Source organism: Prionailurus bengalensis, chromosome B3, assembly GCF_016509475.1.
Source record: "Prionailurus bengalensis isolate Pbe53 chromosome B3, Fcat_Pben_1.1_paternal_pri, whole genome shotgun sequence".
In the NCBI taxonomy this organism is placed as follows: Eukaryota; Metazoa; Chordata; class Mammalia; order Carnivora; family Felidae; genus Prionailurus; species Prionailurus bengalensis.
Window position 1 is genome coordinate 30,545,071 of NC_057355.1, and position 26,841 is coordinate 30,571,911.

General features: G+C 40.0%; 1 protein-coding gene across 4 annotated transcripts in view; it reads left to right on the forward strand.

Moving 5' to 3' along the window:
* HMG20A (high mobility group 20A) overlaps positions 1-26,247 on the forward strand; it is a 69,813-nt gene extending 43,566 nt beyond the window's left edge. For 3 of the 4 annotated variants that reach the window (XM_043554945.1, XM_043554947.1, XM_043554946.1), the window contains 8 exons: positions 3,966-4,113; positions 6,155-6,367; positions 9,593-9,725; positions 10,602-10,633; positions 18,395-18,470; positions 19,180-19,395; positions 20,085-20,227; positions 23,784-26,247. In XM_043554945.1, coding sequence (XP_043410880.1) covers positions 3,966-4,113; positions 6,155-6,367; positions 9,593-9,725; positions 10,602-10,633; positions 18,395-18,470; positions 19,180-19,395; positions 20,085-20,221 — 955 coding nt within the window. In that variant the 3' untranslated portion in view covers positions 20,222-20,227; positions 23,784-26,247. The remainder of the gene's footprint in view (positions 1-3,965; positions 4,114-6,154; positions 6,368-9,592; positions 9,726-10,601; positions 10,634-18,394; positions 18,471-19,179; positions 19,396-20,084; positions 20,228-23,783) is intronic. The other variant, XM_043554948.1, reaches the window with a different exon arrangement.
* The last annotated feature ends 594 nt before the right edge of the window (positions 26,248-26,841 follow it).

Genomic DNA, 26,841 nt, shown 5'->3' on the forward strand with positions numbered 1-26,841 from the left:
GGATTTTGAGCAGAATGATCTGATATTTATTTTTTAATAGGATCCCTGTGGCTGTTATATTGAGAATAGAGTGAAGGGAGCAGGGGCTGAAGCAAGGAGACGAGTTAAGCTCCTGAAATAATTCAAGTGAGAGATGATGAGTTAAAGAACATCACTAGTGACAAGAGTATTTTTGTTGGAGTAGTAGGGGTGAGACCTCATTGGAGAGGGTTTCAGGGATAATGGGAATGGGGTTTGGTGCTATGTAGAATTTGACGTATATTTTGAAGATAAACCAAGTTAAGATTTGCTTGAAAAACCAGATGAGATGTGAGAAGGGAGAAAAAAGCAATCAAGGACAACTCCAAACTGTTGGCCTAAGCGACCGAAGGGATGACTTAGATGGGGAAAACTAAGCAGGAGATTTTAAATTTGAGATGCTTGTTAGATATCCAAGCAGAAATGTCAAATAGACAGCTTGATATAGGGCTTAGGGGCTAGGGGAGGTCTAGACTAGAAAAAGAAACACGGGAGTCATCGGCATATACCTGATATTTAAAGCCAGAGACTGGCTGAGATCACTGAAGAAATGAGCACTATGTAGATAGAAAAGAGAAGAGATCTAATGCCTGAGCTCTGGGATACACTAGCATTTAAGCCAGGCAGAAGAGGAAAAGTCAACAAAGAACACTAAAGGGAATAGCTAAAAAGGTAGCAGAAAAACCAGAGGAGTGCCATGTCCTGGAGAACAAGTTAAAAAAAGGTATTTCAAGAGGAAGAGATCAACCGTGTTAAAAACTTTTGGAAGATCGGGTGAGATGAAGGCTGAGAAATGACGCGGAATTTAGCATGGAGGGCATTGGTGACTTTTGTAAGAGTTGTAAGTACACATGTCCTTTGGGTTACGTTTAAGAGAGAAGGAAAGAAGAGAAATTGAAGCCAATAGATATAAACAATTCTTTTCAGAGTACAGATCTTCTTCAGCTTACCATGGGGTTACCTTCAGATAAACCCATGGTAAATTGAAAATACCATTGGTCAGAAATGCACTTAATGCACCTAACCTACCGAACATCATAGCTTAGCCTAGCCTACCTTCAGCGTGCTCAGAACGCTTACATTAGCCTACGGTTAGGCAGAATCATCCAGCACAAAGCCTAAAGTGTTGAATATCTGTAATTTGTTGAATATTGTACTGAAAGTGAAAACAACACTTGTATGGATACAGAATGGTCATAAGGGTATCAGTTATTTACTCTGGTGATTGCGAGGCTGACCAGGAGCTGAGGCTCACTGCAGCTGCCCAGCATTGTGAGAGAGGACCACGCAGCGTATCACTAAACTCAAGAAAAGATCCAAATACAAAAGTCCAAATGTGGTGTCTACTGAATCTATCTCACGTTCACACCATCGTCAAGTTGAAAAATCATAAATCAAACTGTCTTAAGGTGGGGATGGTCTCTATGAATAATTCTGTAATGGAAAGGAGAAAAATGAAGTGGGATCCAGAGAGTGCTTTTTGTTTTGTTTCATTTTGTTTTAAGGTAACAAGGTAAGAGTAAAAAATGTCACATTTCCTTGCTGATCCAGTGGACAAGGAAGAATTGGTAATGCAGGAGAGGGCAGAATTGCTAAAAACCTGTCTTTGAGTAGGCTAAATGCTGTGGGGTCCATGGCACAAATGGAAGGGCCGTTGGCTTTAACTAAGAGCGTGCCAACTCATTTATAGGAACAAAAGAACCTTGTTTTGTTTTGTTTTGTTTTGTTTTGTTTTTTTCCAAACTGCGTCCAACTTGTCATCTCCAAGACATTTGATGCCTGTGACCACTCCCCTCTGGTTTCTGTTCATTTCAGTCAGGGATTCATAGGATTGATACATTTTCCCAAACCTAACTTTCATATTTTACTGAAATAAGAATGTACAAGAATTAGTAACTTAAAAGTTGATGGCACTGTTGGAACAAGAATGACAGTGAGTGAAAAAACAAGTTGCCAAAGCCATCCAAAGTGATTGAAACATCTGGAAAATAAAGCTACCAGGATCAAACTGGGTCTCTGATGGTGCCTCTTTTCAGAGAACATGATTGGCATTGAGTTCATAATTTCTCTTAGTCTTTTTCCAAGGACCTCAAAGACCTCAAAAATGTAGGAAACTCCTGCTTAAAATCATCTATTATATTTTCTAGAAAGGGTCAGAAAAGTGTAATTTCTTTCATTTCCAGGACAGTGTGCATCTGCTTTCATTCATTTCTCAGCCCACTGGAATCTGGATATTATTCCCCTAATTCTACTAAAACTATGCTCCCTAAAATTGCCAACAACCTTTAGGTCTTCGAATTTAGCAGATACTTTTCAGCCTATCTTATTCGACATCTGCATCTTTTTACTTGGTTCACACCCACTTCTAAAAAGTCTTTCTGCCTTGGCCTCTTTGACAGTATTCTCTCCTAAATCTCTTAATGCCCTGTTTAGTCTTTCCTACTTCTTCTAATGCTTGCTCTTCAAATGATCTTTTCCAACAGAGTTCTGTCCTGACTTTCTTCTCTCTTTCTGGAGAATATCCAGCACTTCCCATTTTTCTGATTTTCTTCACTTCTGTTCTCTCAATGCATGTTTCCAGTTGTCTGTGGGACAGCTTCACTTAATTATGCCATGAGTGTTTCAGACTTACCGTTTTCTCTTCTGTCTTATACCCACCCCACCCATCCCCCACACACTTTGCAGTTGACGTTGGCTAATAGTGCATAATCACCCATAGAGTTACCTTTGACTCAGTCATTAAGTTCACTCTATCCCTGAAATATCTCTTAGCTATCATTCCCCTCTTCTCCATCCTACCTGCCTGTCTCTCACTTAGTCTATAGCAGTAGCCTCCTGAAAGGTTGCCCTTACTCCTGTTATACTCTTTTCTTTCTGCCTGTAATGATGTTTACCTGGCGAGTACCTATTTATCTTTCAAGACCTCTGCAAAATCTTTCTTAACATCCTCTACATAATGTATAAAATTCATCATACCATACACTTTTACAAACCTCTATTTTAGTACTTACATTGCATTGTAATTATTTGCCTATAACCCTATGAAGTATACATTCTTCCAGAATAGTGAGTGAATCCAGTCATCTACCTTATTATGTCCTCTTTTTAGAAGGTTGAGATCTGGTTTGCCAACTCGTCTGGAACAGAATGCTGGAAACAGAAAAGAAATATGTGTTTTATTTCTTAACATTTATACCTGAACCTACTGAAGAACTTAATAATATCATTAGATGATCTGGTTGTCAATAAACACCTGAGTCCAAGAAGTAATAACCTATGGAATGTACCATAAGAGATACTTCTTACGCCCTTCTGTGACGGGGCACCCTGCCTCTACAACTCCCATTCCTATTCTCCTTTTCCATTAACAATATTTTCCCTTTACACTGGAGATAAGATGCATGAAAAGTAGCATATAAAAGTGAGACTCTGTTGCATGCTCAGAAATAAAATGTCAATGTTGAGGGAAGAGGTCATTTTTTGAGAAAAGATTATAGTTTGTTTGTTTTTTTTTAAGTTTATGTATTTTTGAGAGACAGAGAGCAAGTGAGCAGGGGAGGGGCAGAGAGAGGGGAAGAGAGAATCCCAAGCAGGCTCCACGCCATGAGCGCAGATCCCGATGTAGGGCTTGAACTCACAAACCTTGAAATCATGACCAAAGCTGAAACTAAGAGCTGGACGCTTAACCAACTGAGCCACCCAATTGCCCCTAGTTATTTTTAATAGAAGGCTTCTCCATGAAAATGACCTAGTTCAATCAAGCACTGAAACTAGTTTTTTAAATACTCTATAACTATTCTGGAGACCTTATTTACATTTACACAAATGAGGTGGGGTAATTAAACCTGGCTTCTGCTTTTGTTGACAGGGCAATTTGTCTTGAACCTTGGTAAATAGGAATCTTTGATGCTATTGATAACTGAACACATCTGCCTATTACTCTTAAGGTTAACCCACCCAGAGGTTCCATATAGTAGTGGAGCCACATCATCCACCAACAATCCAGAATTTGTGGAGGATCTCTCCCAAGGTCAGTTGCTTCAGAATGAGGCTTCAAATACAGCAGAAGGCACTGAACAGAGGCATGAAGATGAGGTAAGCTGAAGAAGCATTTCTTCCTGTTACCAGTCTCTGAAGTTTCTTAAGAAGCAGTCAGCAAAGGAATTGATCGAAGCATTCATCCTCTGGCCCCCCTACATTCTGCAGAATTTTCTTCATAGAACCGTATTAATAGTTTCACATAAAACCATATTAATGGTTTTAATGACACAGAGACAAGTAGACTCTTTTTCCCCCTGCTTAATAAATTTATACCTACATCATACTAGATGCTCAACAAATGCTTACTGAATGAATGAATGATTTACATAAGTAATTAACGAGAAGTCCACATGCCCTTGTTCAAGACCACACATTTTATGCACACCAAGCCCTATAGCATGGAATCATACATTCTCAGAGGATCCACACCACTTACCAAGCCATTCACCCTCTCATAGAGGGCATCCTTCTCTAATTCACACAAGGTTCCATATGGGCCTGGGGCAGTCATGCCCTTGTTGGACTTTCAGTGTTCCTCGCAATTGATTGATTACATTGTCCACGTTAAGGCACTCTTTTTTAGTCATACAAGAATACCACCATGAATTTCATCTTTTTTCTTGTTTTATTTATTTGTTTTTAAAGTTTATTTATTTAATTTGCGAGTAAGTGCAAGCAGGGGAGGGTCAGAGAGAGAGGGAGAGAATTGCAAGCAGGCTCCATGCTGCCAGTACAGAGCCCAACGCAGGGCTCAATCCCACAAACCATGACCTGAGCCAAGATCATGACCTGAGCCAAGATGAAGACCCGGATGCTCAATCAACTGAGCCTTTCCAGTGCCCCATCATCTTTTTTCTTACTTTAAAAGAGCTGATTCTTTTCATGTTGGCATCCTTTAAGATTATAATGAATGCTTGAAGCTTCTTAAACATCTTAAAATCCTTAGTAGCTTTAATGTTACTAAGTTTACAAGACAAAATCAGGGGGGAAAAAAGCTGATAGCAAATACACCATTTGCCCAGTGGTGAATAATTCATATTAATTTGGAGGACTATAGTACTATAATTAATATTTTAATGTTTTTGTCGCATTTCATTTATTTTTCTCTTTGAAAGAAGAATTCTTGTATCCATAAAAGTTTATTAAGTGATAGGCTGTGTGTATTTATAAAATTATGAAGCAAAAGTGTGAGGGAGCTTTCATCTCATTAAAAGACAAAGAGATGGGGGGTGCTTGGATGGCTTGGTCAGGCTCTCTGCCCCTCCCCTGTTCATGTGCTCGCGCTCTCTCTCTCTCTCTCTCTCTCTCAAAATAAATAAATAAATAAACTTTAAAAAAAGAAAGACAAAGAGAAAGGGCTGTGGTAAAACATCAGTAGTACCTCAGTCCTTTCTTTAAACTTTTTTGAGGTGATTTCATTTTTTGATGTAACTCATAACATATAAAGACCTCTGACTTTATAAAATAAACATCTTAAGGAACAAGTCATCAAGGCAAAAAACTAAGTATTCATTTTGGATATATTATACTTGATGAAATTTAGATATTAATTTAGAAATCTATATGTTGTCTACTGTGGGAAGTGAACTGGTCTTTGAATGGTATCAATGAAAAACATCCTTCACGAATGATTTTTAAGCCCTGTACTACAACTTGTCTCTTTGCCCAGTGTTTGTGACATCTTGTTCTGATCTACCATGACAGTGTCTGCTTCTCTGGCACAGTGCTATGTATGTGCTGCGTTTCTCATTTAGGAAATTCCCCTGTCAGGAGTTAGGACTTGTTAAGTGCGTATGAAGGCCAAAGTGTACATGATCATGGTGCCCCTTCTTCTCATCAGTTAGGATTAGCCCCTTAATGTAACAGTCTGTAGTGTGGTACGTGAAAGGATGTGCAGATGAACCATCTAGAGTTCCTTCTTGAAGACTGCATTGCAGTCATTTGTACCTATGACAGATTTGGAGAGCTTTGAATATCTAGGCTCCTAATAGTAGGAAAATGCAACTCTTATCCTGTTGTGTTCGTTTGTTTTATTGTTGTGTTATTTGGGTGGATTTTGTAATTTGGTTTTTGGTTTTTTTATTTTGTCTTACAGCAAAGAAGTAAACGAGGAGGTTGGTCCAAAGGAAGAAAGAGGAAGAAACCTCTTCGAGACAGCAACGCACCCAAATCCCCCCTTACAGGATATGTTCGATTCATGAATGAGCGTCGAGAACAGCTTCGAGCAAAAAGACCAGAAGTCCCATTTCCAGAAATCACAAGGATGTTAGGCAATGAATGGAGTAAACTGCCCCCTGAGGAAAAACAGGTAATTGTTCCTATTCCTGATCCTCTGCTTGGTTTTGATTATGCCTCAAAAATAGCTTCCATCAGAAAAGCAAAGAGGATGGGTGGTTGATTCTTCAATTTTGTCATGGGGCGTAGAAGAACAGAATAGCAGGATTCATCATAACTCTTTTCTCTAGCACAGTGGTTTTTGTACTGTTTCAGGATCTGCTTCACGGGTACAAGCAGGAGGGCCCCTAGCAGCCCCCCTAAACCAAAGCAGCTCTACTCTTATTTGATTTATATGCTGAGAGTTCATATAAGAATTTTATAAAAAGTGATTCAATATTAAGAAATTAAGAAATCTGTTGATATAATTTATTCTACCGAGTCAAATGAAAAGTCAGGAGTTCAATAAAAAAAGGTCATTTGATAAAATTCTGCTGTTCACATAAGATTTTTGTTTAATTTTTTTTAACGAGTTCTGGCAAATTTAACCTACTATGAAAAATAAAGCAAGAACTATTTGAATTCCTCTCTAAGCAAAAACTAACACTGTTGCCAAACTGAAACAAATCCATTTGTTAGAGAGGGTTGAGAGGAATTAAGGACAAGATAGCCACAAATTGGTTGAAATGCCACAAAAGCAGAATGATGGTAGGTTGTGGGAGTGGCGTGGGGTTAAAAGTTCCCAGCATTCTCAGCATCTAAAAGATAGCTATATTTCTTTTATGTCTCATACTCTTTACAAAGGATTCCAAACAAACAAAAACCAAATTGAAAAATACTCTGGGGAATTAACTGAATTCAGAAAATTTCAAGGAGATTATATTAAGTTGCAACTTGAAGCCCTTTGTGGTAGCCAGCAAGTAGAAACCAGTGCATATTGTCCATTATCTTATCCCTAATGTATAAAGGGATCATGAGCTGTACGTACTCCATACTTCATTGTTTACTCTTTTGTTTTTAATTTCTTAATTTCATAATTAATACATGCTGTTTGTTTAACATGTTTTTAAGATGATGCAGAAGTGTGTAAAGGAAAAAGCAAAAGTAACATTAATTTTCTCCAGAGATAACCACTATTAGGTAGGGCAAAGGTTTTAGTGTTTGTTTTTAACTTTTTTTCTTTTTACTGTTTATTTATTTTTAAAAGGGGAGAGGGGCAGAGAGAGGGGGGTACAGAGGATCCAAAGCAAGCTCTGCACTGACAGCAGAGCCCAAAGCAGGGCTCACACTCACCAACCATGAGATTGTGACCTGAGCCGAAGTCAGACACTTAACAGACTAAGCCACCTAGTTGCCCGTTTTTAGCTTTTTATTTTGAAAAAATTTCAATGTACAGAAAGTTATAAACACAGGATAGTACAAAGAATGGCTAAATACCCTTTACCCAAATTCACCCGTAGTTAACACGTTTTACCCCGTCTGTCCATTTGCATATGCACTTACACTCTTCTGAGCAAGCTACACATACTAAGCACTCACGCTCACTTGCTTGTGTGTGCATGTGCGTGCTCGCTCTCTCTCACTGACATACCCACGTGCATGCACACTCATGCTTGTGTGCTTTCTCTCTCTCACACACACACACACACACACGTTTTTTCAAAATCATTTGAGAGTAAGTTATATACCTCATTGCCCTTCACCCCTAAATATTTCAGTGTACATTTCCTAAAAGTAGATATGTTTTCTCACACATAGTTTCATTATCAACTGTATAATTTTATATTAACACAATATTTTTATCTAATTTACTGTCTATATTCCAGTTTTGTCAGTTGACCTAATATCCTTCCTCTGTGACATTTTCCCCCTCCAGTTCAGATTCCAGTCCAGGGCAGGGTTTTGTGTTTCATAGTCAGAACTCTGGATTCCTTTAATCTGGGATATTTCCACAGTCTTTCTTTGTCTTTCATGACATTGATATTTTTTAAGAATGCAATCCCTCCCTCTTTCTCCACCTCCTTTTTGTTTACTTCTAATGAACATTGCTCATTTTGTACTTGTCTAATGTTTCCTTGTGATGACATTGAGTTATGCATTCTTAGAATACTGCATAGGTGGTATTGTGTCCTTCTCCGGGTATCACATGTGCAGGCACACAGTGTCCTTTTATTCCTTACTGGTAATGTTAATTTTGCTCTCTCAATAAAGTTTTTTTATTCTCTTTTACAATTAATAAGCAATCTGTGGAGAGACATTTTAACAACATACAGAGTCCGTTCCATATCGACGTCCCCCCTAGATTTAGCATCCACTGATGACTTTTGCTTGGTCTAATCTTTACCGTGAGGGTTGCAAAATGATAATTTTCCAACTCTAGCACTCCCTTCACATTTACTGCTCAGCTTTCAGCATTCTAACTTAAGCAAGAACCCTTTTCCTCCCTGCTGTTTGTTATTTATCGTTGGTATGAGCATACTAATTTTTGTCCCCAAAGGTTTATAATTTTATTACCGTACTTCAGTATTGGGGTACTTAAATTGTCCCATGTTTGACCAGTCGGGTGTCTTCTACATCTGACTCTTGTGCAAGACAAGGTTTTTAATGTAATATCTGACTCTAGTTTGTGTCCATTTAAAAGCACTATTTTTATACATTATTTCTTAAACCTAATTCCTGAATGAAAAGGACAAGGCACTAAACAAAATTATCCTGTTGGATCAATGACTTTATTTAAATAATTAATAGCACAAAGAGTGCAGATATAGGCTCTGTCATAGTAGTCCATTTTAGGTCCATAGGATGAGGTCATTCCTTTTTATGTTCTTTGTGTCTCCCGGCCTTCGTGCTCTACTCTTCTGGCTCTTAAAAGGCCAATTGATGTATGAGATCATTCTCTCAGAATGGGTTGGGGATAGAGAAACAAAGTAATATTCCATCCTTTCTCTTGGGAAGACTAAATATGCCTATGTGGTGTTCAGTCCTCTTGAGGACTCTAGTGGCCATGTATAGGTCTGTCTATGGGATTAGAGGAATAACTGTAATGTCTTCATATGAATATTTTATGAGAATGATCTCAATAGAACTTGTCTTCATTAAGTTAGAAAATGTAATAGTGTAAAGAATTAGAATCACCTATTTCTTTTATAATTGAGGGATTATATATTTTTCTATCCATATGATTTCTTTATTCTCCCTTAGAGCTTATCCCACATATACTTTCTTCCCATATTCTAATTGTCCTCTGTTTTCTTCAATGAGTTCACTAATATTTTACCCAGATGTGTTTCTTGAAAATAATTCCACATTTCTTCCCTAGCGCTACCTTGATGAAGCAGACAGAGATAAGGAGCGTTACATGAAGGAACTGGAGCAGTATCAGAAGACTGAGGCCTACAAGGTCTTCAGTAGGAAAACCCAGGACCGTCAGAAAGGCAAATCTCATAGGCAAGGTATCAGAACCAGAATGAGATGTTTTTGTAGTTTGTTGTGCATGACAGAGTGTCACAAAGCCTATTGTTAGCGTGATAAATGTAAAAGGTAAGTTTCCATCGTTTCTCTATTATGCCACATTCACAAACATACCTTGGAATTTTATTAAAATCATATTACTCTCATTTAAAAATCTCAGTTGCATTTCCATATCCAGGGTCAATAATTTGATTTGTGTTCCAAGACCCCTCTTAGTTGCCTATGCTTTTTTTCCTAATTCCGGGGTTAGGCATTTCTCTGCCTCTAAACAAGTCTGTCTGCTAAACTACATACCTGCCTTTCTTTGACACCACTAAGCCTTCGTGCACCATTTCTCCCACCTTTCAGTGCTCATCCTTTTCATTCATTCATGCATTCATGTATTCGTGTACTCAAACACTACATGTTGAGCTTTCATATATTGTCTACCAGGCTTTATTATACCATGCTTTCACCTAGGCCTTAAGGATGCAACAGTGAACATGACAGACAAGATCCCAGTCTTCATGGATTCTTGTTCTCTGTTAAAATTGTTCATCACACCCTTCAAGTCCCCTTTCTTCAGGAGACATTGCCAGAGAAGCCCCACCTCCCACTAGTCTGTCATTCCTTAGCCATTGCATCTTCTCCACATTTGGGCATCTTGCCTGCTAAACTTTAATGTTGTACAAACAGCCTATGGTGTGTGTCTCCTGTCCACTCTCCCACTCTGTTCTCCTCAAAGGTCAGAACTGCATCTGCTGTTTCTCTTGTGTCTAACTAACTAACTGTAGTGCAGCACAGTTCATTTGCTTGGGTTTTGTTATTGTTTTGTTTTGTTCTTGAAACTAATGTTCTCTTATTCTTTCATATTTTAGATGCAGCCCGACAGGCCACTCATGATCATGAGGTAATTAGCTTTCTGTCTACGTATCATATATCTATTTATAATAATGTTGCTGTTTGTCATGCTTTTGGACCTTTATTTTCTTTTTTTTCTTTTTTTTTTTCTTAATGAATGGCATATTATTTCCTATCACATAATTCATATTGGGTGAGTTGCTTTTGCTCAAGGATTCTTACTATATGGCGGGCACCTATCATGAGTCTGTCCTTGAACTACAGCCCCTAACTCCAGTCCTTGTGGTCCAAGAATTTTATTGCCTTGAAATGCTAAAGATGGCTGGAATTTGGAGTGAGGTATAGAAATGAAGACCAACTGAAAATCATAACTTAATCATAGTTTTTCATCATCACATATCTCACTCTGACTCTCAGAAAGTTGTTTTTTAGGGAATTCCACATTTAGTTAAAATGAACTATTCAGCCACAGTGTCAGTGGAGCACAAGTGACAGTATCTTGGTTCCTAGCTCACAGGCACTTATTTGTTTACTGGCTTTTTCCCCTCCGTTTGGTTTAGCCTGTCATCCATAGGATTTGGGCCTATGTTCCTATATAGGATTTTAGGCCCATGTGTCTTGGCTATGTGTCTTGGCAAAGAGAGCTTTAAATATATAGGTAGCCCAAGGTTCACATATGGTTATAAGAAAATAAAATATTTTGGTAATTCCATGCTTTACAATACTCAGTGACTTTTCATCGCTTATCAAATTCCATTCACCTCAGCAATCTGAGTCTTCTGTAATCAAGTCCCACCTTCCCTTTCCAAATACCTTAACTCCCATGTTTCCCATGTATATCTTACATACTTAGCTAAAAAGCCTTTACTACTCATTGTCCTCCACGTGCCCCCATCCCTTTCTGCCTCATGCTTGTGCTCATATTCTTTCTTGCATCAAAATACTTCTGTCTGTCACTCAGTTTTCCTATTACCCCTCCCCATCACCCCATTCTGCCTCGTGAAATTCTAGCCATCCATCAAACCCGGTTTCAAGTTCCATTTCCTCTTTCAAGCTTTTCCTGTGTCTCTAGCTTCCTTTAACCCTCACAGCTCTCTCTGTTTCTCATCTGCAGTCAGCTGCTCTAGCTAAGGTGTTGAGATTATTCAAGTGCTTCTGTTCTTCACATTCCTGGATTATAATCTCTTCAAAGGCACCCATGGTCTAGTTTCCATCTTGTACCCACCCCATTACCACCTAGCGTGATGTGCGTGCATTGGGAGGTCTTCCAGAAATACTAATTTTTATACAAAACCCATTTGTTTAAATAACAGCAGAAATTTACAAAAAAAGAATTTTCTATTGTAATCTTGCGTGCATTTGGCTTTTTAAGAAATAATTTTTTCAAAATAATACCTTACTTCTCTTGGGGCTGTAGTTCTCATACCTAATTTGGCATTTGTGACCTTCAAAACATAGAGAAAACATTTAGATTAACAAGTCAAATAGATTATTTTTAAGTTATTTTTAATGCCTTTTTAAATTTTATTTTAGTGTTTATTTTTAAGAGAAAGAGAGGGAGAGAGAGAGTGAGGAAGGGGCAGAGATAGGGAGACACAGAATCCGAAACAGGCTCCAGGCTCGAGCTGTCAGCAAAGAGCCTGATGCAGGGCTCAAACTCACTAACCATGAGATCGTGACCTGAGCCAAAGTCAGTCGCTTAACCAACTGAGCCACCCAGGCACCCCATCAAATAGACTTACTGCCGGGGCGCCTGGGTGGCTCAGTCAGTTAAGCGTCCGACTTCGGCTCGGGTCATGATCTCGCAGTCTGTGAGTTCGAGCCCCGTGTCAGGCTCTGTGCTGACAGCTCAGAACCTGGAGCCTGTTTCAGATTCTGTGTCTCCCTCTCTCTGACCCTCCCCCATTCATGCTCTGTCTCTCTCTGTCTCAAAAATAAATAAACGTTAAAAAAAAATTTTTTTTAATAAAAATAAATAAATAAATAAATAAATAAATAAATAAAAATAGACTTATTGCCATCCATGAATTAGAAAGTAAGAAGCATAATAAATACTAGCATTTTATTCTTCAAATAAATCCTATGAAAATATAGACATATGACATCTCCTGACATCTCCGTGCTCTAATTAGGGTGAAATAGTATGATATTTTTTACTTGAGAAACTGTATGTATACTTTATATTTAAAAGCCTAATCAGGGCGCCTGGGTGGCGCAGTCGGTTAAGCGTCCGACTTCAGCCAGGTCACGATCTCGCGGTCTGTGAGTTCGAGCCCCGCGTCGGGCCCTGGGCTGATGGCTCAGAGCCTGGAGCCTGTTTCCGATTCTGTGTCTCCCTCTCTCTCTGCCCCTCCCCTGTTCATGCTCTGTCTCTCTCTGTCCCAAAAATAAATAAACGTTGAAAAAAAAAAAATAATAAAAAAAAAATAAAAGCCTAATCAAACAGTGTTGCAAGCTTTCCATTTTGCCAGATACTTATATAATTACTTATTTCTCTCTTTATTTGTTTGTGTGCCCACCTACCCATATCATGAGATTTCCATACTTCCTTTTTCCCTTATTAAGCATCCTTTATAAATTCTCTATCCTTAGTGGTTGCAAAAGAGAATTTGGACAATAATCTAAAACATTAGATCTCACACTTTCTAGTCAACAACTGATTAATTCCTTTCATCACTATGAATTTTGCTGGCCAAATTATATGTGGCATTTTTGTCCTCCGTAAGGTTTATAGTTTTAGTCAGGAAAGATTTAGTAGATTTACTCAGTCACAGAAACTCCTGCTGATGATTTGAGAAATGAAGCTTTTTATTAAATGAGGCTTTTTATTTATTAAATGAAGCTTTTTATTTTTATTTACATGATTTAGCATGGTATGGATTCGATTTATGAAAAAGGGATAAATCTCTATGTGATTTCCCTATTTTAGGATTAGATACATGTTAAATCAAAGGAAAACAAGAGGAGAGTAGATGGACAGCCAGCAGTAGTTTCTCAAATGTGTATACAGTGGGCTCTGTAAGTCTGTCTATTGGCATGTCCACATCAGGATAAAGCTCTCTTAGCAAGGTTATTGACCCAATTAATGTCCCTCACTTTATCAGATTTTATTTTACATTGAATCATATCTTTCTTAAACTTGGTAATTTCAAAACAATTGAAATAAAGAAATAGTTTGACAGTTTTTAAACATAGTTACATAATGATTTCCTTACGTATAACTTCTTAGTATAGTAGTTCAGAAAAATAAGAAAGCACTAGGAGTGAAAAGCAGCCACAGAATTCCCCATGGAAAGGATGAACCGAATCAGGCTTTAAAGATTCCTCAGGTTTTGTGGGGGGCACCTTGAGGAGGGTAAAATGACTTGAGCAGAGTTATGAGTAAGTTAATAAAAGAGCAAGTATCTTGCAAAGTGCCTAAAACATCATAGCTTTTAAATACATGCTTATTTCCCTTTACTTATCCTATTAGGAGTAAAATGACAAATGTAGTAGAATATTCTTCAAGAATATTCTTCACTTCAAAAAGACTAAGACCTCAGAAACTCTCTCAACTGACCCCACCCCCACCCATTTTGCAGGCAAGGAAAGTGACTTGCCTGAGACAGGAAAGAACTTCCCCAGAATCACTTACTGAATTACAGGCAGAAGTACGAGTGAGATGCAGGCTTCTGTATCCCATTTTGGCATTCTTGGCTGCACATGCCACGCTAAATGGAACAAACTAGTGTTGAAAGTGAAAATGGGCTGGTTGGTCACCAAATTTGTCGCTAATTAAGACAGAAATTATTTTGTTTGTATAAAGAAACCTATTATATTCCTAAGTGGAACTTGGATTCCTAAGACATTGTTACCATGGCAGGTACTGGCAAGTTCCTGTCAGAGCTAAAGAAATCTGACCTAAAAGCCACTTGAGTGTCCTGCATAGCACTGGGGCACTGGGACTGGTACACAGCAGTAAGAGTGTTCCCTAAGGTAAAGGGACCTTGAGCAAAGCATGTCACATTCTATGAAATTCTGGCCTTGAACCTAGATCACAGCAAAATAGGTTCAGTTCGAAAGGGCCCCTGTTCTTTTACCCTCCACTCAATATATAGAATAAAAAACCTAAGTAAAGGGCATTTTTGCTCCCCTTAGACCAAAAGCCAGCCTTCTAGACACAGGAGTCAACTAGTGTTACTCTCAAGAAAGCATCTACATCTCATGTGAGGACTAAGATAGAAACAATAATTTTGTTTCTCCCTTAATTTATGAGAAATGACAAAATGACACTCAGCCTGAACAAATTAGACCCTTTCAATGAAGAGGTAATGAAATCCGTATGATTTTAATCCCTTGAGCGATCCTTGGAACAGCTTAAGTATATCGGAGCCCCCAGGAGGATCCTCTCCGTGCCGAGTAATGTACTCAGTAATGGAAGAGTGCTGATGGTTTTTATTACCACTCTTCCGTTAAGTAGAATTGCTGTTGCCTTTCAGAGACTGAACAGTTTCATTTAATTGCTTTCGTGTTTCTTCTTTTGCACTCTAAGACTCTGTACCAACGGGCAGTGTGTTAATGTACCTACGCGGTACTATTCTCTGCCCTTATGTATTTAGCTTGGTTTGGGCCACTCTGGCAAAGAGGAGAATTACCTGTCTGAGGAGACTCAAGGCCTTGGAGAGACCTCTTGGTACCACAGAATTGGGGGGCGAGCATCCCTCCCTACCTAACTAGCAGATACTTAGACCTGTGACTAGGTGACTGATCTCATATGAACCTGTAAAGTTAAGTAGGAGACTGAGCAAGGTAGCATGATAAAGTCATAAGACTATACGAAGTCATTTGTGGACTTGTATCTGTTACACCTTGTTCATATTCAAATTGTATGTCATAAGTTTTCTATTTTCCTATAGCAACCCAGCAACAGAGTTAGAGCATAGGTAAGCCAGCAGAGTCCTGAGAAAGCCACTATGAAATATGTCTAGGATATTTCTGGCACCAACTCTTCTTGCCCATGCATTAGTTCTCCTAGAAACCACCAAGAACTGGCCCAAGGTAGAGCTTTGCATGTTGAAATTGGGGCTTTCACTGATAATTTTGTTGTTTATTTTTAAATTGATCTGGGAAACTTTGCCTTCTTTAAGAGATAAAGGTAGGGGCGCCTGGGTGGCGCAGTCGGTTAAGCGTCCGACTTCAGCCAGGTCACGATCTCGCGGTCCGGGAGTTCGAGCCCCGCGTCGGGCTCTGGGCTGATGGCTCAGAGCCTGGAGCCTGCTTCCGATTCTGTGTCTCCCTCTCTCTCTGCCCCTCCCCCGTTCATGCTCTGTCTCTCTCTGTCCCAAAAATAAATAAACGTTGAAAAAAAAAAAAAAATGAAGAACATTAAAAAAAATTCTTAAAAAAAAAAAAAAAAGAGATAAAGGTAAAAATTAAGTGCTCGGAAAGTTTCTTCAGGTAAATACATAGTTTTTCAGACTTAACATCTTAGATGTCTCTCTTGATCAGCTGCCATTGGCAGGCTGTTCATACAACCCAGCCCCCTTACAAGGCAGATGCCAAAATGAAAATGGAAGCTTGGTTGTCAGAATTCCCTCACAGACTGTTAACTGCTTAGCTTTTTACTGGGCACCAATCATATTTGTGTTCAAAGATAATAAAAGGCTAGTGGCAAGAGTTAGGAAAGATGCATTCTATCTCTGGCTTTAAACATGTTTTTGTAGGAATGTTTTGTTTTTTTGTTGTTTTATTTACCGTTCTTTATGTTATAAAGATTTTGGAATCTTCAGATCTCACTAGCAATTCTTCAGTACTCATTTCCCACTGTTGTCTTTACCATCTTATGTAAGATTTTTTTTTTTTATGTAAGATTTTAAACATTGTGCCAATACACTTATAATCTTTATTCCTAATCCTTTCAACTTCAAATTCATTGTAGAAATTCCAGCCAAGGCATCTTGAAATTGGCTTTATTCTTGGGGCGCCTGGGTGGCTCAGTCGGTTGAGCAGCCGACTTCGGCTCAGGTCACAATCTCACGGTCCGTGAGTTCGAGCCCCGCGTCGGGCTCTGTGCTGACAGCTCGGAGCCTGGAGCCTGTTTCGGATTCTGTGTCTCCCTCTCTCTGACCCTCCCCCGTTCATGCTTTGTCTCTCTCTGTCTCAAAAATAAATAAACGTTAAAAAAAAAAATTTTTTTTTTAATTGGCTTTATTCTTAAGGGTCACTGTGGAATGTATTTTGCAGTAGTTTTGTGAGACCTTTATTTTTAAACTTTATTTTTAAATTCACCAAATTGGCAAGTTAATTTTAGGCTTTGTTATTCTTTTCTATCACACATAATCCTGGATTTTCTCAGGTTTAGAGGCTAGGTATTTCTGACTTCTTGATTTTGTTTTTGTTTTTGTCTTTCCTGTGTTTGAAGAAAGTGTAAAAGATCCCCAACTATAGGCTGCGCCTATAAATGAGTAAAGTGGTGGTACTAATAGCATGCCATTATTATTGCTCATGATTGGCAGATCTCTGCTGGAAGTTCTTATTGTCCGTTTGGCAAACTTAGAACAGACAGCCCTATCTCAGAGCATTTTACATGGGTAACCAACAGAAGCAACTGAAAAAACATGTGGAAATTCCCATTCTCTATTCCTACCTCAATACTTGTATACTGTTGACTATTCAAAGCACAGAACTCAGAAATGGCTTCCAAGTTCTCCATTAGAGAAACTTATGTAGGTTTTTTTTAAGATTTCTCATTGCACAGCAATTGTACACCTGAGAGAACTAAATATTTAACCTGCTTGAGCTCTATGAAAGCTGATTCTAGTGAAAAGGTGGAATTACCCTCACACCTTCACTTGGACTGATCCTTGCTCACCCTACTGTTTCTTTAAGGAAGACATGGCCTTCAGGCCTTACCTATTTAAACACACACACACCTAACACACAGTGGAATATTACTTAGCCATAAAATAATAATGCAATTTTGCCATGGTTAGGCCTAGAGAGTATTATGCTAAGTAAAACAAGTCAAAGAAAGACAAATACCACATGATTTCATTTACATGTGTAATCGGAAAAAAATGGGAGCATCTGGTTGGCTCAATTGGTTAAGCGTCTGACTCTTGATTTCGGCTCAGGTCATGATCTCATGGTCGTGAAATCAAGCCCCATGTAGGGCTCCACACTCAGCGTGGAGCCAGCTTAAGATTCCTTCCTCTTTCTCTCTCTCAATCTCTCTCTCTCTCTCAATCTCTCTCTCTCTCTCTCTCTCTCTCTCTCTCTCTCTCTCTCTTTTTCTCTCTCCCTCTCTCTCTTTCTCTCTCCCTCTCTCTCTCCCTCTCTCTCTCCCTCTCTCTCTCCCCCTCTCCCCCTCTTTCCCTCTCTCCCTCTCTGTCTCTCCCTCTCCCTCTCTCTGCCTTTGCCCCTCTCTCCCTCCTCCCCTCTCCCCTGACCTTGTTCTCTCCCTCTCAAAACAAAACAACACAAGTGAATAAATAGACAAACAAAAAGCAGTAACTGGCCCATAAGTACAGAGAACAAAGTGATGATTGCCAGAGGGGAGGGATGTTAGGATGGTCAAAATGGGTGAAGGGGAGTGAGAGGTAGTCTTCCAGTTCTAGAAAAAGTAAGCCACTGGTATAAAAGGTATAGCAGTGGTTTTGTAATGGCATTGTATGGTGACAGACGGTAACTACACTTATGCTGAGCACAGCATAATGTATAGACTTATGGAATCACTACACTGTACACCTAAAATTAATGTGACATTGTGTGTCAACTATACTTCAAGAAGAGAAGGGGGAAAAAGAACTGTTTTGTTACTCTTGATTTACAGAAAGAAACAGAAGTAAAGGAACGGTCTGTTTTTGACATTCCTATATTTACAGAGGAATTCCTGAACCACAGCAAAGGTAATTACTAAAGTATCATTTTGTATTCCTCAGATTTGTCACAGGGGATTTCATTCTCAGGAGGGATTCGTTGCTCAAAAGCAATGGTAGTGATATTCTCCACCCTAGGGCTAGTCTGGAAGAAGAAAGCTACTTTTTTTTCCACTCTCTAGCAAAGGTAGCTACTCACAAACCAGTGAATGAAAGCTAGACCAGTTTTGTTAAAGCTACTTTAGTTTCTGGATCAAAGGAAATAAATATGCATCACTAATTCAGTTGCTTTCAAACTCTTAGCCCAAAACCCTTTGTATAATAAAAGCTTATATGGGCATCCAGAATATAAAATGAGTAAGAGCAAAGCTGACCCCATTGCAGGAAAGATGGAGACCCACAGCTGTGCTTGCATCAGTCTCCCAGGATCCCCTTGCGAAGCCCTTCAGGCTTCTCATTGCATAGTTTTAAAAAACAAAACAAACATTGAAATACCAAGAATTGCAACTGTTCCTTGCAATTTTAAGTAGGAATATGACCAGCTTTAAGAATTAAAATAGCTCTGGGGACCCAGGCATTTTATTGCTGAAATTGCTATCTGGAAGGCTATAATGAGACTAGGGAAATGAGGTGGGGTAGCTAATTAGAGACAGCTAAGCAGAACTTCCTTGTAAGAGTCTTTGGGAATCCTCCGAGACTCCTAGTGCTACTTGTGTTCTGCGCGGGGGTGTGTCCTCAGCCCGGGAGGCAGAGCTCCGCCAGCTTCGCAAATCCAACATGGAGTTTGAGGAGAGGAATGCAGCCCTGCAAAAGCACGTGGAGAGCATGCGCACAGCAGTGGAGAAGCTGGAGGTGGATGTGATCCAGGAGCGGAGCCGCAACACGGTCTTACAGCAGCACCTGGAGACCCTGCGGCAGGTGTTGACCAGCAGCTTTGCCAGCATGCCCTTGCCTGGTAATATCACACTTCCCCGAGCACTTTGGTGGTGGGGGCAAGGGAGCAGCTGCTATTTGTGTTGGTAGTGGTGGGGTAAGGCTGAAGTCTCCCCACCAAGAGGAAAATCAGTAAAATAAGGGTTTTCCTCCCTCAGCGTTTTCTGGGGGGTCACGTAATAGTATCTCCATATTGGCTACGATCATCCACAATTTTAGACTCTCTGGTCATTTAAATTTTTCTCCAATTACATTTTATATAATTTACTTTCCTTTCTGTTAAGCTTAACTTGATACTCAGAATAATGGAAACTGAGTAATAAATCCTGAGTAGGGCATTTTTCTTATATATGTTTGTTTGCTTTGTAATTCTGTTTTAATGAGAAGGAAGAGAAAAACAAATACTAGTATATTTTATATACTCGTTCATGTTAAGGATAATTGCAGCAGAAAGTAGGGAGTCTCTAACATTTTGTTATGTGCAGCTACTCCTATGTACTGTATAGCAATTATATAGCCCATCTTTTTATTCAATCTCTGTGGATTAATTTCATTTCTTCGAGGTCTAAAAGCCTCATCTGAAATGAAAACCTGGTCTGTGGAGTGGACCACATTAGAGTCATAGTTGCCTTAACTTGGAGTCACTTAACTGTGTTATGGTTGAACTGAATAGGGAGGATTTTCCTACTTTCTCTTCTTCTCTCACTTCAGGAAGTGGAGAGACACCTACAGTGGACACCATTGACTCATATATGAACAGACTGCACAGTATTATTTTAGCTAATCCCCAAGACAATGAAAACTTCATAGCTACAGTTCGAGAAGTTGTGAACAGGCTTGATCGTTAGGGAATGGTGAGTGCTCACTGATGCGATATGTATGTGCCAACACGTCATCAAAAATAAGAAGGCAGTAGACTTTCTCAGTACTACTAAAACCCTGGCATTACATCAAATAAATGAATTGGAGACTTGATTAAAATCACTGTTACTTGATTACTCAATGTAATAAATAATGTTAGAAAAGAGTTTTTTCTCATGCATGCCTCAGCGTGGTTAATGGAAAGAGCATGATTTTTTGTGGTTGAACCTCCATTCCAGCTTTGTCAGTTATTAGCTGTATTCTCCAGTGTCAGTTTCCCAAAGTGTTTTGAAGAGAGAATGGGAAGCTTAGAGGAAATCACCCCCCAAAACAGCACTTAAAACAAAATAAATGTCACTTAATTGTTAAACTTCCTTTTCCCTGGAAAATACTAATGATAACCTACAACAGCAATCACTGAGACATTGTACGTATATAAAATCTACATGAATAAGAAGCTTTTTATTCACCACTCAATATCAGAGTAACTATTTGTATGTTAAATGTTAATATGAACTATCCCTACAGTGAAACAGCTATTGCCCTGTTTAAACAGATTTAGAGTTTAAAGTTTTTTTTTAATGTTTATTTATTTTTGAGAGAGAGAGAAACAGAGTGTGAGCAGGGGAGGAGCAGAGAGAGAGGGGGAGACACAGAATCTGAAGGAGGCTCCAGGCTCTGAGCTGTCAGCACAGAGCCCAACACGGGGCTTGAACTCACGAACTGTGAGATCATGACCTGAGCCGAAGTCGGACGCTTAACTGACTGAGCCACCCAGGTGCCCCTAAACAGATTTAGAGTTTAAAGGCAGGGGTGGGGCAGGGGGGCGCCTGGCTGGCTCAGTTAGAAGAGCACTTGAATCTTGATCTCAGAATTGTGAGTTCCAGCCCCACATTGGGTGTTGAGATTACTTAAATAAAATAAGAAAATAAAAAGACTTTAAGTAGATTTAAAAACTAAACTCTCAATAAGCAAAAAAGAGAGGAGAGAGAAAATAAGCCCTTTTTTTTTTTTTTCAACGTTTATTTATTTTTGGGACAGAGAGAGACAGAGCATGAACGGGGGAGGGGCAGAGAGAGAGGGAGACACAGAATCGGAAACAGGCTCCAGGCTCTGAGCCATCAGCCCAGAGCCCGACGCGGGGCTCGAACTGACGGACCGCGAGATCATGACCTGGCTGAAGTCGGACGCTTAACCGACTGCGCCACCCAGGCGCCCTGAAAATAAGCCCTTTAAAAATATATTCAACAAATGACTAGTAGTAGTTCCTCTTAGAGAAGAAAAAAAAAAAATACATTTCCAGAAAGTCTGTCCATATAAACTTTTTGGTATGAATGGTCAGTCATCAGCTGTCATTTCTTAAATAGAACTCGTAGGTGTCACTTAAATTCCTAGAGCTAGGGTGCCCTGTAGTGTGCCATCCCACAGAATTGACAACCCTTTGGTCTGCAGGCCCATTCCTGCAAACGTAGAAACTGTGGAAATCCTAGCACCATATGATGAGGTGGCCATATATGGATCCAAAAACAAGAGGGGACAGCAGGATAGGCTTCTTACACTGGCCAGTCATGGTTTTGAATCTTTATTTATTTGTCCTGCAGGTACGTGAGCACACTCATACACACGTTCATATTGTAGCATGGTTTGGGCCTTGAGCAAAATGTATAAGAATAAATAATTAATAAAACCCATGATTCTTATCTAATGAGGCAACATCTGCTAGCAGAGACAAAAGCAGTAGTCTATCCTCCTCGGCCATGCCATTGGATGGTAACTGTGTGAGACAATGCAGGATATGTTAGCCTCTCCTGTGCCCTGATGGGGAAAGGATTACCGTCCTGGATTACCGTCTAGTGTGTAGCCAGATGGAACCGACCATACTTCTAAGAGATGACTGGACTCCCTACAGAATAAAGAAGTGGCATTACTGCTGCTGTTTGCGAAGGCAACAGCTTGTAAATCTAGGCCTGGGATTTTCTGGAGCTCATCATCCTTCTCATTTTCACACAGTGTTTTCAATTAGCACTCTTGTAGGCTTGAAAAGAGAGAGCCGGGACAAACAGTGTGGAAGACTGTGAAAGAACACAGTGATTGATAATATGGTGTCTCCTCACGTAGGTATAGGGCATTTATTGCAAGTTTTGAGCCAAAAGTGGTTTTCTATTTTGAGCATTTTGCCAGTGAGAAGACTCTCGTAAAGCCTTACCCATCCTGAGGATATAAACTGTAGTGTCCGTTCTCTGAGGTATCTTTGAAAACCTAGAATGTACCTGAAATACGAACCATTTTATTACTACGGATTCTTACAATCCAGCCATGCAAACATAACTAAGAGTAGATAGTTCCCCACACTCCTCAAAACTGTCAAATGAAACAATTACAAAGACTGTGATTAATACTAGCTTGGCCTCATTATACAGATATGTACAGACAGCTAGGCCTGATGTCCCCAGCATTCGTGGTGCAATTAATTACTCTGACATGAGCTTGGCAAAGGTTTCATCCACTGTTAGGAGCCAGTGAGTGAAGGGAAGCCAGTGTTCTACAGTTTTAGAAGAGCATATTAGAGCTGGGAGGGACCTTTAGAAATCCCAACATTTTACATACGAAGAAACCGAGTCACAGAGAGGTGAAATTTCTTGCCTGAAAATACCTAAGTAGAAGAGTGCAGAATCCAGGACTAGAACACGTATACCCAAATTCTAGTTCAGTGGGGTTTCTAAAACATTGCTATAAGGAGGTGGGAGCAGGTATAAGGGGAAGGCACCAAAAACCTTGGAATACAAGTGTTAAGATAAATAGGAGGTAAATAGAAAAACTTACAATCCAGTGATTAAATGTTATAAAAATTTGGTCAGCCCATTTAAAAATTATTTTTATGGACATATAGTGGAAGACTTGCCCTAGTTGTCACCTTTCTCTGTATCTAACCTAGAAAAAAAGTAGGGCTGGGAGGAAACCATGGGGGCAGTTTCACATTGAGAGGTGACCATGTTACATAAGCTGTCAAAATCCATATGTTGCTTGATTTCAGTTTAACCAAATGAAAAATGTTTGGCTTTTTGAGGAATTGAAGGAAAAAAAACCCTTTCTTACGCGATTGCATTTTTAGCAATGTAAGAAAATTTATTGATCCTGTGCACACAATACATTGCTATATATATGCCAAAGTTTTTAGATTTATACTTGAAGAAAATTGGTTTTGATTGATTATACATTCTTTGGTCTAAAATGGAGTACTAATTTTCCATCATCAGATTTGGCCCCGATAGTCGCTTTTCTGTGTTCAGCTGACGATTTTCCTACCTCCCCACTGTTGCTGAACTGGAACTGAACCATGTTCTTCATTGAAATGTGATCTCAGACATCTCAGGGAGGTTGTCTGCTTGCAGCTTCATGCACTCTTGTTTACCCGAACCCTGCTCCTCGCCATAGCCCTCCCCAAAATAGAAGAGAGTATTTGTTTTTTTCTAACCCATAGCTCTAACCCTTTCTGATCAGTGCTCACCTTTTCGGTATCTTCATTGTTTTCTCCCTCCGGTTCTACAGGTCTTAGAGCTCCGTGGTGTTCTGTGAGTGGTTTTACTTGTGAGGAATGAGAAGCCATCCATGGAAATTTGAACTGAGCGGAGGCAGAGAGGGGGCACAGATTGCTCTGCTTGGGGAAGAACTGTCAGTTAGGAGCTAAATGCCTTCACCCCGGGGAAGCCATGTGAGGGAGCAGCCAGAGGAACATGGATGCACTCTTCCTGTGGAACCGGCCTTGTGCAGCTTTGAAAGCGTACAGCCGCTCTCCCAAGTCTTCAGTTTCCTGTCATCTGCATTTCTGATCAAGTGGGTCTGCGGATATTCTGCTGACCGGGCAACCCTGACACTGACATCTTCTGCAGCAGAAAGGAAACCTTCTCATTGTTCCCCTTCAGATGGGACCCTTTTATCTGTGGCTCCAGTTTTCTTACCTAGCTGTCACTTTTTTTTTGTAATGCCTTTGGGGGTTATTTTTTATTTCCTTCACCCCCACCAAGTTATACATCTCCATTTTCTGACCTCTGGGCTTTGTTGCTCAGCTGGCTCTGAAGGAGAGTTTCTCTCATTGGACAGGCCCAGGCTTCTCCCATCATTGTCCTGCTGTGACTCCACAGAAAGGAGCTTCTTGTTGACAGTGTCCTGTGGAGCAGGCTGTGTTTCTTACCCCACATGGCGCTCAGTGGGTGCCAGCCCTCATCGAGGCTTTGTGATTGCTGCCCTGAAGGAGAATGCTCTTTCCTTCCTCCTTGGTACTGCCTGCTGTTTTCTAAGCATTGCTCCTGCACATACACGGTGTCCCAGCCCCAGCAAGGCTCTTCTATTCCCATCTGTTGGCAGTATCTTGTGGAGCATTTTCGCTGAGGAAAAGGTCACTGGTAAACAGGAGAGAATGGGGAAAGTCGTTTCTGATTTGGGATTGGAGAAAAGGAAAAAAAAAGCCCAAAGTCTATCATGAGGGAAAACTGAGGGGATCCCTGTCTGCTTTAGGTGTACTGATGCTCCGGTGGGGACAGGTGGAAATGTTCAAAATAGTCTCTTGAGCTGACAAACACGGGCACAGAGGAATTTGTCTTTCCTCTGTAGCCACAACTGCAAAATCTATGTCAAAAGGACGGGCTTCCCTTCCTTTTCCCCTCTCAGTAAGTGATTTTTTTAACACCACAAGGGGAGAGAGGTTTCTGATTCTCACCTCAGGGTTTGGTTTTGTTTTGTTTTGTTTTGATGCTCTAGAGCACAAGGCTGACAGTTGCAGCTGAGATCTTTGGAACCAAAGTGGGGCATGCTGAGCCCATTGTCTAGGCACCGTGCCACTGAAGCAGGTGGAAATGTGTCCCCCTCACAATCTGCTCATAAGCCAGGGTGCAAGCCAGAAACCCCCTGTCGTGTTGCTGCCCCATCCTGTCTTCTCAGCATCTCCTTACCTGATTTCTTTATTAGCCCAAAGGAAAGAAAATAACAACAAAAAACCTTTTTGCAAAATGTTATGTGAGCACACATCAAATTTCCGTGCACTGAAGCCTACATACAACCACTTGACAACTTCCTAGAATAAGAGCCCATCGTTCCTTGTTGCTATAAACCTAGCTTGCTTTTCTGTATTTTCCTGTTTTTCTGCCCTCGCCTGCTGTTCCTGTCACTTCTCTCAGACTCCTCGCCTGCTCAGTCCAAGCTAGAACACCGTGTGTGTGGCAGAAGGACAGCCAAGCCAGTTCTGGAAGTTTGCGCTTGCCTTCTGCCAGACACTTTGTCTCCTTTCTTCTTTCCTCCTGATACTTGTCTCTTTCTCCTTTGTGTCAGTTTTGTGCACCTTTGTTAGCAGTGCTGTTGACCGGAAAGACTGCACCTTGGTCCAAAGATTGGTTCAAAGATCATCATTCTCCCGACTGTAGATAGGACATCTGACATTGATTTGAAACCTTTGCATATTCAGGAATGTCCCAGATCTTGGGAGAGAACTACAGTCTAAAACCATTGTCACAAAATACACAACCTGCTTTTGAAATCCCGGCTGTCTCAGTATCTACACACCTGACTCTGGTGGCTGGGATTCAGCTGCCACAAAACTGTCAGACTCTGTAAAGCAGGTCTGTGTTACTCCCCCCACCCCCCCCCAGGAGGGGGTGAATGAGGTTACAGACTAACGCGGTACCTAATTCATGTTTCCCAATAAACCAGTAGCTATTCCTGCACACTTACATGTTCTTCTCAAGAAATTAGTTGTGGCCTATTCAGTGTTACACATTTCTTTTTTTCTTTAATTAAAACCCAAGGAGCAGCTGAGGAAAGTTAAGACAAAGTGTTTTATTTCTGACAACATTAAATTTTAGAAAAAAAAAAATTGTGTACATGTGTTTGGAACTGTTAAAATGCCAAGTTTTCTGTACAAGTGTTTTTGTAATTAAACTTTTAGATTTTCTTTGTTTTTGAAGAAGTTGATATGCTTGCTTGACACTTGCCTCATTAAAACTTTTCTACGTGGAATCCATCACCTCATTCCGTTTTCCCTGCATTGTGATGAAAAAAAGACCTACCTCTGCCTTTTCATCCTAAAGACTGTGTCAACTCTACGTTAATCATCAAGACTGTTATGCTTTTAAGGCATTAACACATTCATTTTACTAATTGCTTATTCAAAATGTGTCTTAGAGTTCAACTCTTTTAATGTATGTATAACAATACAGTGAGTTGTAATTCATGTTAATGTAGCAGTAGTATTCTGGAGGCAACTTGAAAGAAGTCTGATGTTCTCCCTTTTGACAGAAGAAAGGAGTTATCCTTAGATGCTTGCTTTTAAAAATAACCACTCCGTAACCAATCAAAATCATTTTTAAAGGAAATCTGTCACCCATTTCCACCATGCTTTTAAAATCCTAAGGATGAGGTAACCTGGTTTTCAAAGCCTGCTACTCTTCCAAGTAGCCAGTTGTGTTGTATTGGGTAGGACTTGCTTTTTCCCAGCCCAAGTTTCCTCTTCTGACAGAACACATGCCTCACAGCTCTCTTACACTGTTGTTAGAAAGACGGAATTAGGGAACAGAATTGTCCATGCTTTGGAGGACAGGCAGATTTTGTTACATGA